Below are 16761 nucleotides of genomic sequence, written 5' to 3' on the forward strand. Positions count from 1 at the left end.
AGGGCGGGGCGGTGGAGGGGAATAAAAGTACAAGGAAGAAAAAAAGAAGGAAGTAGAAGAATAGAAGGAGCAAAAGCAAAAAAAAAAGAAGGAATAGAAAGTCAAAGAAGAGGAGGAAAGGAGGAGGAATAAGAAAGGAGAGAATGAGGAAGAAGACGAGAAAGAAGAAAGGAGAGTAACAGAAGAACACAGTAAATAAACAAAGTGACAAAGAATCAGAGGACACTATTCACTGAATAACATTCTGGAAGCCTGAAAGTGCGAATATGAGTTTCCAGAGCAAACCGATTTAATCTCAGCTAGAAGAATATGACTCAAGTAATGACTGTATTTGGAACGTCTTACATTAAGCACACGCCCCGTGCCAGGCACTGAGTTACACGCTGTAACGGTGAGTCCCATCCTCACAGAGCTGACTGCCATCTCGGAGGAGACAATTAGACAAAAAACACAGCACTGTTGGTACTGAGGAAGCACAGACCAGAGAGCAAGTATGTCAGTGTACAGAGGGTAAAGGGAGACTTCTGAAAGGAAGTGATATTACAGCTGAGATCCGAAGGATGAGCAGGGGGAGGTAAAGCGAAAAGAAGGGGAAAGTCAAATAAAGTGAAGGAAGAGAATATTCCGTTCTACATAAAGGGAATAGCTTGTGTGAAGGCCTGTACATGAGTGACGGCAGATACATTACAGGAATTGGAAGTTCGGTACAGCTGCAGACGAACAGTGGCAGGAGAGGAAGTCAGAAAAGGGGGGGACAGGGACTCAAAGAGTAGAGCCGGAAAAGAATCTGGAATCGGGAGGGAAAATAAGACTCGGCAAGGAAACTCGTCAGTAGTAGGAATAATTCAAGTGCAATATAATTGAGGACTAGACAAAGCTGGCTGCAGTGATAGTGGAAAGAAAGAGATTTAAAGGCCATTTAGAACATAGAATCAGTATTTCATGACTAATAGGATAAAGAGAAGCAAAGGGCGATCAAGGATGTCCCGTCAGTTTCTGGCTCAAGAACCTGGAGGTGAGGAGGGAAGGAGGAGAGACGTCCTTCATGTGGACAGGAGGAAACAATGAATTCAGTTTCGGACACAATGAGTTTGAGGCGCCTGGGAGACACTCAAGTGTAGGTGTAGGTAGTTGAGAACGTAGGTCTGAGCTGGACATTAACTTGAGAGCAAAACCATGAATGCTTGGGACCAGATCACCAAAGGAGTTGCCACACGAAGTGAAGAAGAGGTGAACCAGGGCACAACCCTCAAGCGAAGCGATGGTCAAGGAGCAGGCAGAAGAAAGGAGCTTGCAAAGGAAACCCAGGAGGAATGAGAATTAGAGGATATCCAAGATATTATGATATAATCAAAGCCAAGCAAAGAGACTGTTTGAAGAAGGAAGATGAGGTTAAAGGCATAAAATACTAAGGTAAATTCAAGTTAGACAAAACCTGTGAAACAGGCCAGTTGGATGTGGCTAAAAGAAAGTTACCAGTAACCTTAGTAAGAGCAGTTGCACTGAAATAATGGGGGGACGGAAACAATTTTGAAAAAGGTTGAAGATTGAGTGGGAAGGAGGAGATAGAGGTCAGTGTTGGCTCTTTTTACAAGTCTTCCTATGAAAAGGAAAAAGAGAGGAGGCATATGGGAGGAAGCCAATAAAGAAAGAGAAGTTGTAAATACAGGACAGAGAAGAGCTAAGAAAATAGTGTCACTCAAGAGGCAAGAAGGGACATGATCTAGAGCACAGGGGGAAGCCCTGGTCTCAGAGTAACAGAAGGAAGGGAAGAAGCAGTGTCTGCAGGCACAGGTGTCTGGTACTCTAACGGGGAAAGTTACGGGGTTCCTACATGCTGGTTTCTGTGAGCTCTACAAAATTAAAGAAAACATGTTCTGCTGGGAGTGAGAACAAAGTACAAGGAGTTTAATGTCTGCAGAGAACAATAAATATTGGCAATAAATGCAGTAGAAAATAGGAGAAAGGAAGAGTGTGAGCAAAGACACACAGTATTCTATGGGTAGCAGTAACCTATGAAAGCTCAGGTTTTGTTTGTCCCCAGTGGGACCCTGCACCCTGGAAACAGGCACAAAAAAAAGAGTACCAGCTGGCTTTCATCAGTGAACTTCCTGTCTGGATAATGGGCAAGGACGATGAAGACAGGACTCAGCAAACTTATTCGGTAAAAGGTCAGATAGCAAATATTTAGACATCGCAGATTGTACGGTCTCTGCTTCACTCCTCAACTGCTGCTGTGGTGCAAAAGCAGCCGTAGACCATATGTAAATGAACGGCTGGAGCTGTGTCATTTATAAAAACAGGTGGCGAGCTGGATTTGACCGGCCACCAGCTGTAGTTTACCAACCCCTAGTTTAAGAGAAGGAAGTAAAGATACAAAAAAGAACTGATATCAGAGGGATGAATAGGCTAGAACTTTGAAGAGTTGAAGAATCGGTGCCTTCTAAAGAGAACTGAAATTTTATGGCATGAATAAAGTTGAACATATGTTAGAATAACAGTCTATGCAACAAACCTTTGAGCCTATTTCACAAACATCAATAGGATCATTATCTCCACAGCAGTCTGTGCTCTTATCTTTTCGATGGGGATCTTCCCAAGTCTAAAAAACAGAAGGGCGGGGGTGGAATATGGGTTAATACTCTCTATAATGTATCTTAATCTTTCCACATGTCCATGAAGTTTTACAGATCGCCATAATCCAAGGGGAAAATTCTCAGAAATTAAATAGGCTCAATGCCAACATGCCAGTACATCCCTAAGCATCATAATAATTAAAACAGATTCATACTATTTCCTCCCTTCTGTCTTTCATTTGTCTGTATAATCACAGCCGAAAGTGGGTGGTATTTACAAATACACTCTTCTTCCAAGTTTAGTCAGTGTCTAAAATCATGCTCACTTTTATTTAGAGCTTCAGTTCAGATGTTCCCATTGTCTGTGCCCTTGTTCCCACTAACTGTCTGGACTGCTGCTTCCACTACTCACTGCTTCCTTTGACATGGAACAGCATTGGGTCTGGCTTTCCAGGTTTGAAAATAAACTTCCTATACTCTAAGTAACTTCTACTAGAACAAACCCAGTTTTCCCTTCACAAACCAAAGAACAAGTATCTACGAAAGAAAAACCCATTTTTGTCCCATTTCATTCCATTTTAAAAATCCTCTACCTTTGTCATCAAATCTTGAAAATTTGACAAAACCATGAAAAGATGGCAACTCTTTAGTTTACTGAAAAGATTATACCCTGTTGGCTATAAACTATATACATTGAGTATTTTTATAAATGAACAGCATAACAGAAATTTGTTATCAAGCTTCAATATCCCTTAGGCACTATCCTTCCCCAAAAGCTCCATAATTAGCTGATTCTAAATGGAACTGTAGAAGTTCCCTGAAATTATTTCTCCCAGATTTATAAGATGTGCAGAGACTGTGTCATCTCAAGAATGTTACCTAGAATTTCAGATTATCCAAGATGGGCTCCTCTAATTTTATATAGATAATTTAAAATGAACCCTATTTACAGCTAAACCCTAGATAAACTCTAGTATTTCCCTTCTGATCATAATTATAGCATATTCAGGAATATACTGACCCATCCTTACCAGAAAGCAAAATCAGTAAACCACGACTAACATTTCACTACCCCCAATACTAGCATTACTAATAAAATATAAGGATAATAAAAATAACTGTTAACCTTACATATTGGTTATAGATGAGAGATACCTTCCCAGTGATATACACACACATATACATACATGTATCCCATGAAGAATGTACAATTATTAACTCCACTGTACAGATAAGTAAACTGCAGCACAGAGTTTAAACTTGCCAAGCTCAGATTCTAAATGGTGGCCATGAGATTAGAACACATGCTATTAAAAATTATGTTATGATGCCCAGATTTTGATAACAAATATTTGGTAATTGAATGGCAATTACTTTCAGATATAACCTTATTCATGATTCTCTTCTTTTAAGTTCTCTTACTCTCAGAATCTCCTAAGTATATTTTCCTACGGTTGACCTTACTGCTTCTTGTTTTCTATTACCAGGCATCCATTCATTGAGTTAATATTTATTGATTACCTACTCTTGACCAGGAGTTAGGAACAGAAACCAACAGGACACAGTCAATACCCTGAAGAACACCGTGCTGATAAATGGTGTAGCATTTGTCACAAATGCTACAAAATTAATCTTAATGTGCTGGAGAAGCCAAGATGGAAGTGAAGTATATAAGTGGAATTAGAAAACCCAGAGGCAGAATCAGAAAATATCTGAGAGGTCCTTCCTTCCTAATGCAGGAATCCTTTCTTGAACCTTCCTTAACCTCACTCCCACTCTCAGAAGGGAACAAATGTGATAAGCTAGAAGTCACTCCGGCCTGAAGGAAGATACCTAGATTCTAGTCCTACTTTAGCCACAAACTACCTTGGCCAAAACATCCAGACCTCAGTTTCCTCACCTATAAAAAGAATGGCTTAAATAAGACAATTGCTAGATACATCCTAGCCCTGAATTCTATGGTTGTTGGTGGTCATTCATAATCCACATAAATACTACCAGTGAACAGGAAGCTCACAAATTCATGAGATAACTTAGTCCATTTTGGTCGGATTTAATATTTACAAAAGTCCTTTCTGACACAAAAGTTGTCTTCATATAAGTGGTATTCCATTTGGTTTTTGTGGGTGTTTCTGTTTTTTGATTGGTTCATTGGTCTACATTCCCTTCAGAAACTCCTCTTTCAACATTACCTATCAATTTAGTTCCTTCTCTTGAGAAAATAAGTACATACAGGCAAAATTCTTAAGCTATAACAATGCTGTCAATTTTAGGGCGAGTGAGTGGTTCATGATTTCCCTCACCAGAAAAAAAGACCATACTAGTTCTTTCTATCTCTAGTCCTGCCTTTAACACTCTATACCTTCAGGGCTCAGTTTTTTACTACAAAAAGAGAGCCATACTAAATAACTTCTAACTTAACTTGAAAATACAGTATAACTTCAAACAATCACTAGGAGAGGAAATCTTGACAAATTTAAAACTTTATGCCCTCGAGTGTAGTTTAAGTATCTAACTAGGCAGAGAAACAACTAGAAAAGCACAGTCAGGCTAGAAAAGAAATATCCAGAAGAGGAAATTCCAAATCTTAATATTTGTTTCACAAAAGTGACAAAAGATTAGATCCAGGATTTAGAAATAACTTCTACAGTTAAATAAGAAAAAGAGCCACGCAATACAAAATGGGTCCAAGACAGGAACAGGTAATTCAAAGAGGAAATGTGAATGACTTACAAGTATATGAAAAGATACCCAGTCTGATCAGAGAAATACAAATTAAAACCAAAATGAGATGCTATTTCAAAAACTTAAAAATCTGATAATGCTAAATACTGATAATGATATAAGAAACCTGGAACCCTACTACTACTGGTAGGAGTATATATTATTACAACTTCTTTTGTAAACAATTTGTGAATACCTAGTAAAGTAAATAGGTATGTAACTCAGAACTTAGCAATCTAACTTATAGGCATACACTTAGTAGTATATACCTATATATGTTAAGTATATAGAAAAATTTTAGCAGGGACCCACGAAAAGCTTTAAAAAGAGTTTAAAAACCTATCAAGAGGAATACAAATAATGCTAAACTCATACAAAGGATGGCTATAAAGCTATGAAAAAAAAATCAGAATACATAGATTATTGATCTAGCCTAAAACAAACCTTACTCACCCTCATGAAGGTTTTGAGGTCATTACCTTACAATCTTATAAATATCAACCAATACATCTGTAATCACCATGATCTGGTGCTTCAGTCTCTCCAAAAAAACCACTGAATGGTACAGAGCTGGGTATACAGGTGCTTCTTGAGAACTACTTCCTGATCAATCAGAATTCCTATCATCAGGTCAAAGGAAGTAAGATCTACTCAACCACTACCTGAAGTTCACCAGCTTCAGTGTGGAGCAAAAGCTATTTACTATTAGCAGCTAACATCAATCAGTGGCAGCAGTGTCATCATCGAGATAATACTATTGAACACTCACTACGGGGCTAAACTTGCGTTGATCATCTCATTCAATATCCACAATAACCTTGTGGGGTAGGTGGCAGGATGATACAGATGAACAAATAGGCCTAGAGACATTTAGTCACTGGTCCCAGGTTATAAAGCTAAGAAGCGGTACTAAATGAAACTTGGGGTCACTGAACCAAATTTATAATGAAGTTCAAAGTAATAAATACAATGATATTACATTAAGACTGAAGAAATCTTGAAGTTAGTGATTCTAGTCCTTTAACATTATTCAGATAGGTCCTCTAAATATTTACACAGAAAGTTATTACACTTGAATAATATGTGGGAAATATGAACAATCGGGGGGGAAGACAAAGATGATTCTTGCCCAGTCCAAACTCAACTCTCAGGAAGGCATTATTGCTGGTGCAAGGGAAGTTATTAGGGTTAAACAGTCTAGGCAGATGAAGGTCTGAAATGAGGGCACACAGATGGATTACAAGCTAAATGGAGAGGCTGCTACTTAAACAGTATTCTGCTGCTTAAATGTTCTTCCAAGCATGGTTGGCTTGGTAACCGCTCTGAACAACCTTCCTGCTGTTATAAGACAAATCATAAGAGAACAGCAAAATCCAATTACCCACACATGCCTATGAAGCAAATGCAACATACACCATGCATTCATGGATTCATTCATCCCCAAATATTTACTGATCACCTACTTGGTGCCAGTCACTAAGCTGGGCAGTTGGAAGACATCAGTGAACAAAACAGACAGAATTCCTGCCCTTATGGAGACTGCATTCTAGCTAAAAGATATTAAAAATAAACATAATGAAAAACTAAATTATGTACCATGTCAGAAGTTGGTAGGTGTAATGGAAAAGGGAAAAAAAATAAAGTATGGAAGGAGGAATGGGAGTATGTGGGTTAAAGCTGTAAAGGATGTTCTGGGCAGGCACCGTGAAGGAGGTAGCTGACCAGCAAACACTTAAGGAGGCAGGACATGTGACCACTGGGAGAGAGTGTCCCAGGCTGGAGGACACAGTAAGCGTGATGGCCTGAGGCAGGAGTGTGCCCGGAGCATCGAGCAGTCGTGAGAAGGTCAGTGTGGAGCTGAGAGAGCAGGAAGAGAAGCCAGACACGAGACCAAAAACATAAATGGAACCGGGGGCTGGCTTGCATTTTAACAGGCTCACTCTGTCTTAACATCGACCGGAAGCAAAGAGATATTGGGTATGGTACCTTGCCTATCAACAACTGGCCTAATTTCAACTTTTTATAAACATGAATCTATGTAGCTATTTTTGTTTGGTGTTTCACCTCTATGCAGTCTATAGTACATTTTTCTGCTGAAGACTCACACACACATACACACACACGCTACAACGTCAGTTTGGGTGTAAAAAGATAGTAAAGATCTCTGGTTGAAAACAGCAGAGAGAATACAGGTCGATTTCCTCTTCCTCACTTCCATTCTAGCCACACTGGCCTCCTTTCTGTTACTCAGGCAATAGAAGCCTCCTTCTACCTTGGGACCTCTATACTTGTTTCTTGATGAATTCCCCTAGACTGCCCTGGATGGCCCTCACTTCCTCAGGTCTTTACTAAGATAACCACCTTCCCACTTTCTTCAGGTCTCCCCCCAGATAATACCACCTCACTGAGGCCTTCTCCCTGTGTAAACTGCAACAATCCCAACACACCCCAGCCCCATTCCCTGCTTTATTTTTCTCTAACATGCTTACCACTATCTGAGGTACTGTACATTTTTACTTTTTTTTTGTCTGTCTCTCTGCCCAGAATACAAGTCCCAGAAGAATTTTTGTCCCTTTTATCACTGCTTTACCTCCAGTACTTAGAACATGGCCTGGCAAACGTTAGATACTCAAAAAATGTGTATAGAATGAATAAACAGCTCTGTGAAGGAAGGGCTGGTGTGGAAACGCCAAGGGACACTCGAAACACTGAAGAAGCTGCTGTGGTGGGATGGAAGTGAGGAAAGACAAAGGCTGCAAAACGAGGCTGGAGAAGCAGGGCCACATCATGAAGGGTTGGGGAGCCATGTTAGGAACTTTTTTATTTTATCCTTTTAGCAACAGGAGACCATTAAAAGGTTCTCTTATGGGCAAAATGGTATTTTGGATACTAGGTGGAGTATGAAATTTCGGTATGCAGGGGTGAAGGCAGGGGGCAAAGAGCCAGCGGCAGTCGAACTCTGCTCTAATACGAGAACCACGGCACCTAACAGACCAATATAATAACAGTAAGAGCATCTTGCACATTCAAACACACGCAGAGGAGCACAAAAATTTGTCAGGACTTTAAATAGATAAACTACAAAAGATGAGTTAGTAGCATCTATTATGCTCCACTGTAACTCCTGGTTTAGTTGATGATCATCCCACCGCCAAGAGACTATATAAAGACCATATAATAATAAAAGTACCAACAGTCATAATAATGTGATCACTATCTATTAGGCGCTATTCTAACATAAACATGCAATAACTCATTTAATGTCAACAGGACCATGTGCAGTAGATACTTTATCATCTCTATTTTACATATAAAGAGGGTGAGGTACCGAAAGACAAAGGAACTTGCCCAAGGTCACATTACTAGGAAGTGGCAAGCTGGCTCCAAAATCAACGTTCTTAGTCACTTATTATGCTGCCTTGACCTTATACTATCTCTCATTTTTCTTTGTTTCCCCAACATCTAATACACAGCCTAGCACATAAATCCTTAATAAATGTTTAATGAAATAAACAAATACATACTTTTTATGGCTCTGTTTTTGTCTTTCTCTAATTCAACGGCTTCTTTGGGCTTCCCCTCATCTATGCCTTCTCGTACAGACCTATCCCCCAAGCTTAACAAAAATATTCTTGCTCTTTCACTGCTAGGTCAAACAGGGTCTCTACTTAGGCACCTGGGGAGTCAGAAGACCTGGTTTCAACAGACATCCTCATTCTTAGCACACCATGTTAGAAATGCCTGTTTTAACCAAGAATGTATCTACTTGGGTGGTCTAACTGCATCAAAGACAGCCTGACTCTTTAGAAAACATTTTTCTTTTTTCTTTTCCTGTGAATGTTTATTCTACATGGGCAGCTGTTTTTCTGAGTTGGATAAAGCAAGACCTCCTTTTTCAGATATTTTCCAAAAAGCATCTTGGAATTTCATGCAAAATATTAAAATAAATAAAATTTAAATAATCAAAATTAAATATTCAGATAGACAGATGCTCTAATGGCTTTTATAAACATAAAGGCAGATGCTTCTCTACGTCCCCAAACCTAGACTTCTGAATCTGCATATTCTGAGTTTTACTCACTAAATTATCTGGAAGGAGTTACCACTTCCCAGGAGTGAGTAAACATGAGAAGAAAACAAAAAGGGAGAAGAAAGGAAGAAAAGCAAATAGCAACGCTGCTTTACCATGACTTAGTCATTGTTTCCATTGCTTCCCACTTAAAAATTATAAATTCATAATAGTATATAATTAAGTTGCTTTATTCAATTCACAATGAATTCTGAAAGAGGTAACAATTTAAAAGGTTCACCTGTTAAAATTTAAAAACCAAAATTCATGCTGTCATATATGAATGTATATAAAAGCATAACTTGTCATATCCAAAGAAATGACTGCATATAAAGGAGACAAAACATTTTTCACGACTCTTAATAGCCAAGCCCAGAAAAAGAAATAACATTCAAAATGCCAAATGTGATTGTTCTATATACCTAACTCTAAGAACTTGAGTACAGACATATATATACTTTGAAAAAAAATTTACTGATACAATAAAACTCCACATTAAAAAAATTTATATTCACAAACCTCTCACACTGACATGTCCTCAGAACCAATTTAAATTCAAGTAGTTCACAGGATTTACAAGGCAATTTTTTCAGAAGACAGAGAAGTTTTACCATTATAACAAAAATGTTACCTGAGGGAGGGCACCGTAATTCCATATATAACCTTTGTGAGGAAAGATATTTGCCACGTAGCGAAGCTTGCCATCCTTTACATCTTGTTTAATGGGATTCAATGGCTCCTCCGTGGCAATCTAAGCAGGTCATGGAAAAAAGAGGGGTGGGGAATAAGAAACGATTAATCCTATATTCAAATAGTATTTTTTAAATCTGCCATTATCAGACTAAGTATTCATAATCCAACTTACTGATCAAAGACACTTTAAAATAAATTAAACCAGTTCTTGTTTCTAATTTACTGTTCTGTATTAAAAAAACTGTCTGGAAAGGAAACATCAGACTATATTTTTAGGCACTCTATTACTTATGAGCTCATTATTTCTAACACAAATAAGAAAGCTTATTGAAACGGCAAGAGGATAAGGATTAATCTTTGTCACTAATCTCGGACTTTCTACGGTCAATCTTATAATAAAGTTAACTTAAAGATTTTCACCAAGTGATTTCATTTCAAAGTTACCTTTCAATCAAACATATCCAAATTGCCATGCAAAAAGAAAAAAAAAAACTATCCTATAAAGTAAATAAAAAATAACTGAAGCCATGTTTGAATGAATAAACACTGCTGAAATTAGGCAGAATCTCACAGAATCTTGATCCTATACCCAAGTGAGGTAGAGAGTAGCCAGAATGATAAAACATTGTATTTAAAGCAAGAACAAAAGAAGAATCTAATATCTTTACTTTTTCCTATTAAAATATTAACAACAACAACAAAAATACTACCAGGACTTGGTGAAGTTACTGACAATCCTCCAAATATAAAATCTGAGAAATATATACTGACATAGCAATCCTTCAACACTTGAAATAATACTTGCCATCACATCCAAAGTTGTATGAGAAGGCTTAAATAACTAAACAAACTAAGTATCATAAATTAAATTTCATTCGGAACTATAAGGGATCTTACCTAACTGAAGATGAAATCATAAAATTCTGAAAAGCAAAAGGGAAGTTCTTGATAGGTTCATGTCTCATGGAAAAACTTTAAAAAAAAAAAAAAAAAAGCTAACCAGGGGAACAGCAGATGCTCTTAGAAAGTGCTCAGAAACCAAGTTGGCCAGCAAAATGCTTTCATTCCTAGTAGACTAAAATAAAATCTAAAGGAAAATTAAGTCCTTAGAAACCAAAATTATCATCAGTCCCAAATAATATGTTTCAGTTGTGTCTATGAACAAAATACATCTCAGAAGCTATTTAAGAAAATCTTGAAAATATTTGTCATTTTCAGACAGAGAAGTCAAGGAAAATTAAATAAATACGTGTATAACAAACTAGGGAGGCAAAAATGGAAAACACTGTCTTTAAAGCGTAAATTCAGCTTTGAATAATATTTTCCTTTTTGAAATTAGATTCAAAATAAGTTCACAAGAATGTTTTCCATTGTTTTAATTATAAAGAAGTTTGTCAACCATCCCAATTTCAAAATATTATGGCAAACAACTTGAAACCAAGTTTTTATATCATTATTATCATTTCCATTTGATATTAATAGGATATATCCATACCTCCATTTTAGCATTCGTCCACCGAGGTACTTCTACAACCATATTAAACAAATTCTGCAATTTAAAAAAACAACAAAGAAAAAAAAATTTAAATTTTGCCTTCCTTTATCTTTTCACTTATCTCCTGCATGAGAATGCTTTAGTTTTTTTCCCACAAAAAATGTTGAGCGTCTGCATCATATGTCTGCCTACGCCTTAAATTCCTTCTAAAAAATTAGAGAAGTTGTTTAAAACACAACAGAATTTAAACCTGATCGTGTCACTTGCCCACTACTGTACAGTGTTAGGAGTTGCTACATTTCTGGAAATACCTTTGCAGGGTAGTGACAGAACCAGAATGGAGCCAGGAAACTTGTTTCAATTTTTATTTTCCAGCTAAAATAGGAGTGAGAGCTGAATGTGTCACTTTTCCAGTCTACAAAGTAAGTGTGATAATCTCCTTCCTCACCCCACACAAGGTTGTTGTGAAGATGAATTACATATTTTAAATGAAAATACAGACAATTATGAAGTACTTTTAAAATTATAAAATAATATTTAAATCCAAGTTATTATCATATAATATACAATTAAGGCTATTGGTATAGGTAGTTATAAAGCTTATAAAGAGTTTTAAAGCTTAGTTTACATATCTAGTGATCTCTGGTTCCCTAAAGTTATAAAAGGACCACTGCTTCTGTTTATCATTTCTGAACTTTGCAGAGTACTTAAAACAAAGGAGACTACATCAGTGATGAGTAAAAATAATTTCCTACAGTAACGGCCTCACAAAGAGAAAGTCTTACAGGTAAAGTTGACTTGCATGCTATTCTGATATCAGTAACCAACAACTTATCAAAGCAATGGTTTAAAACAGTCCTGCTCCAAGTGTGTTCATGGACCAGGGCTAATCTGTAATATGACTGTTACTGGTTCATTTAGAAACATTTATAACAATCTGACAGAGTACTTTTTATGACTGTTGAACCTAATAATAAAAATTTGGCACTTGAATTACACTTTTCTAATAATTCATTTTGATTGTATTTTTTTAAAGTATCAGTTCACAACAGATTAGAAATAAACAAAACAACCTGTCCTTCACCACAGATCATTTGAGAAGCAGTGATTAAATAAACTTATTCTCAACTGTGTCACACAGCAAAATCACCTGGAGAGCTGTAACCGAGTAAAAAAAAAGAAAAAGATTTTTAGAGCCCCATCTCCTACATATTTGAATTCAATGGTTCTCAGGTGGAGCCAGGGCACTGCTTATTTTTAAAAGCATTCCAAGCAATTTTCATATGCAGCCAGAGTTGAGAACCTCTGGTTTAAAGCACTGCTAAACAATATCTGGGGCTTTCTTAGTGAAACATGAATGCTATTAATTCAAAGAATGCCATTTATACAATTAAATATAAATCAAGCCACAAAAATAATGATGGTTTTTAAGTTCTTCTAGATAAGACTAAAGTTTACCAGTGACAAAACTGCATACTCATAACGAGATAAGGAACAAAGCTGAGAATGAATTCTCAACAATTGCTCCTTAGAAGTATGTCTCATACCTATCTTAGCAACCTTATACACAGGCCTGCTGTTATGTTTCATTTTCTATGCTCTTTCATGAGGTACCCCAGCACCTGTTTAAATATGTCTGAAGTAGCTGTTAAAAAGAAAAACCTAAGGAAATGACAGATGTTCACATAATTTATTCATCCCTGAAAGTCTGGCTATAAGAGAACAAATGCATGCAGATGAATACTCAGAGGTGACAGAGAAGACAAAGCTAGTGACAATCCTTTTACACAAGGACACCTACCAAAAGCACTCACAGAGACTTGAATTACGCCAAAAGAACAATGGATCAGGTTTGAATTTTAAGCCTGCAAACTACACTCTCCCTCATCATTTGCTTCTGATCACTAGGAGTGTATTTCCAGCCTGTTTTTCTTCTCTCTGGCTAAAATGCATACGACCTGTAATTTTTTAAAACCAATGTTAGTCTGGTTATCCTAGGATTAGCGTTAATTACAAACCAAAAAGGGCCTGCTGAAATTTATTAGAAAATCACAAAGATACAAGGGGACACATTTCAAATTCAGAAAGTTGAGTATGGGTCAGGGGCATTTACTTCCTCCTTCAGTTCTTTTCTTTCTATTTTTTCCTTCTATTTTTATTGCAGGGGGAAAAAAAGAAAAGATGAAAAAGCAGTCAGTAGATTTTATATACTTGGGGAAAAAAATGAAAGGAAATCACCCTTCTATCCTCTTTCTCTTAAAATATCAAATAAACTTTGGATTTGACACTAAAAGCAAAGGCAACAAAAGAAAAATAAATAAATGGGAGTACATTAAACTAAAAAGCTCTGCACAGCAAAGAAAACCATCAACAAAATGAAAAGGCAACCAATGGAATGGAAGAAAATAAGTCATAAATCTGTTAAGGGGTTAATATACAAAATACATAAAGAAATCATGTAACTCAACAGCAAAAAACCAATCCGATTAAAAAATGGGCACAGGTCTTGAATAGCCACTTTTCCAAAGAAGACATACAGATGGCCAGCATCACTAACCATCAGGGAAATGCAAATCAAAACCACTATGAGATAGATGCTCATTGCCTGTTAGAATGACTGTCATCAAAAAGACAAGAAATAACAAGTATTGGCAAGGATGTGGAGAAAAGGGAACCCTTGTGCACTGTTGGTGGGAATGTAAATTGGTGCAGCCTCAATGGAAAACAGTATGGAGTTTCCTCAAAAAATTGAAAATAGAACTACCATATAACCCAGAAATCCCACTTTGGGATATATATCCAAAAAAAAATGAAAAGGGAACCGCACTGTTGGTGGGAATGTAAATTGGTGCAGCCTCAATGGAAAACAGTATGGAGTTTCCTCAAAAAATTGAAAATAGAACTACCATATAACCCAGAAATCCCACTTTGGGATATATATCCAAAAAAAAATGAAAACAGGATACTGAACAGCTATTTACACTCCTGTGCCCATTACAGCATTATTCACAATAGTCAAGACACGGAAACAGCCTAAGTGCCTGTCAACAAATGAATGAATAAAGATGTTGTATATATACAAGGGAATATTATTCAACCATGAGAAGGAAATCTCGCCCTTTGTGACAGGATGGATGAACCTGGGAAGGTATTATGCTCACTGAAATAAGCCAGAAGGAGAAAGACAAATATTCCATGGCATCACTTATACGTGGGATCTTAAAATTTTTTTAAAGCCGAATTCATATAAAGAGAGTAGAAAAGTGGTTGCCAGGGCCTAGGGGGTGGGGGAAATAGGAGAGAATTTTAAAAAACAAAATAAAACAAAACAAAAAAACCCTCAAATCAGGTGGTCTCTGACACACAAACTATGTAACTAAGAATTAAATGTTAAGTTGGCTGTGTGTACTCAGAATACATTTCTCCCACTGAAACAACTGTTTCCATTTTAACATTTAAAGTCTCCAGGAACCTATAAAGACGTGAGGCCCTGAATGTCTATTCACCCAACATCTAGAGCAATGGTTCTCAAACTTCAGGTGTATAGGATGCCCTGGAACACTTGTTAAACATGTAGACTAGCCAGTCCCCAGCAAGCAGAGATTCTCACTTAGTAGATAAGGAATGCACCTGGAATCAGAAATTTTAACAAGGGCCCTAAGCAGTTCCAATGCAGATGGCTTAGGACCATTTTGACAAACGCCAGTTTAGGAAAATACAAGATGGAGGGCAGGCAAAGCTGATAGGAATTAAACAGCCCCACAGCTATGTTTGGAAGTGGATTCAAAGGCTGGGGTCATAGTTTCAGCCAGATGAGAGACTAGATAGCAGTAAGGTTGGAAAGGGAAAAGAAGGCTAAGGAAGTGGCAGGAAAAGCTGCCTGGAAACAGCAAGATAAAAAGGTATCAACAGCAAGAAATGGGATGATCCTGAGTCAAGAAAGATGTCAAATGTTCTGATCCTAAGCCAAGAAATATAAAAAGTTTGACAGTCACATACTTGAAAGATTGATTTAGAATGTATTTATTTTAGCATATAGTTGGTATAACTTTTTTTTTTTTCTTCTCTACCCGCAGAAGAGTTGTTCCTGGATCCTAGAATAGTCAGATTCATAAACAGAAAGTAGAATAGTGGTTAGGGGCTGCATGGAAGCGGGAATGGAGAGCTTTTGCATAATGGGTACAGAGTTTCAGTCTGGGAAGATGAAAAAGTTCTGGAGATGGATGGTGGTGATGGTTGCACACAACATGCTAAAGTACTTAATGTCACTTAGAGTATACTTAGAAAGTGTACAATAAATAAAATGCTAAATGTTATGTTGTGTATACTTTACCACAAGGGAAAAAAAGTAAAATGGTAATATTGTCCCTAGCTGCCTAAAAGAGTTACTAGAAGAAGAAAAACATCAGAATGCACACAGAAGTTTTGCAAGGGAGAATAATTCAGAATCATTTTATAAATGCAAACTATCATCAAGGTCTTTAAAAGACAATGTAAGTGAGACACACAAATAAAAACCTTTAGATATACCTCATATTCATCATTTCGTGCTCTCTTTGTAGGAATGCCATTTTCCTATAAAAGAAAAGATGGTTATCAGAGAAATTCAATTCAAAAATACAATGAGGTACCACCTCACACTGGTCAGAATGGCCATCATCATAAAGTCTACAAATAATAAATGCTAGAGAGAGTGTGGAAAAATGGGAACCCTCCTACACTGTTGGTGAGGATGTAAATTGATACAGCCAATATGGAGGACAGTATGGCGGAGCCTTAAAAAACTAAAATAGAGCTACCATATGATCCAGCAATCCTATTCCTGGGCATATATATGGAAAAGACAAAAACTCTAACTCGAAAAGATACATGCGCCCCAATGTTCTTAGCAGCACTATTTACAATAGCCAAGACATGGAAGCAACCTAAATGTTCATCAACAGATGAATGGATAAAGAAGATGTGGTATATACATATAATGGAATGTTACTCAGCCATAAAAAAGAATGAAATAATACCATTTGCAGCAACATGGGTGGAACTAGAGATCATCATACTAAGTGAAGTAAGACAGAGAAAGACAAATATCATATGGTATCACTTACATGTGGCATCTAAAACAATGATACAAAAGAACTTATTTACAAAACAGAAGTAGACTCACAGTGATAGAAAACAAACTTATGGTTACCAAAAGGGAAAGA

The 16761-nt window shown here is 37.0% G+C and overlaps 1 protein-coding gene across 1 annotated transcript in view; it reads right to left on the minus strand.

The window, feature by feature from the left end:
* PPA2 (inorganic pyrophosphatase 2) overlaps positions 1–16761 on the minus strand; it is an 85864-nt gene that overhangs the window by 49494 nt on the left and 19609 nt on the right. Inside the window, exons 3-5 of the mRNA XM_007465889.1 lie at positions 11558–11611; positions 10001–10120; positions 2516–2602 (exon numbers count right to left, since the gene is read on the minus strand). Coding sequence (XP_007465951.1) covers positions 2516–2602; positions 10001–10120; positions 11558–11611 — 261 coding nt within the window. The remainder of the gene's footprint in view (positions 1–2515; positions 2603–10000; positions 10121–11557; positions 11612–16761) is intronic.

Source organism: Lipotes vexillifer, unplaced genomic scaffold (assembly GCF_000442215.2).
Source record: "Lipotes vexillifer unplaced genomic scaffold, Lipotes_vexillifer_v1.1 scaffold1393, whole genome shotgun sequence".
Classification (NCBI taxonomy): domain Eukaryota; kingdom Metazoa; phylum Chordata; class Mammalia; order Artiodactyla; family Lipotidae; genus Lipotes; species Lipotes vexillifer.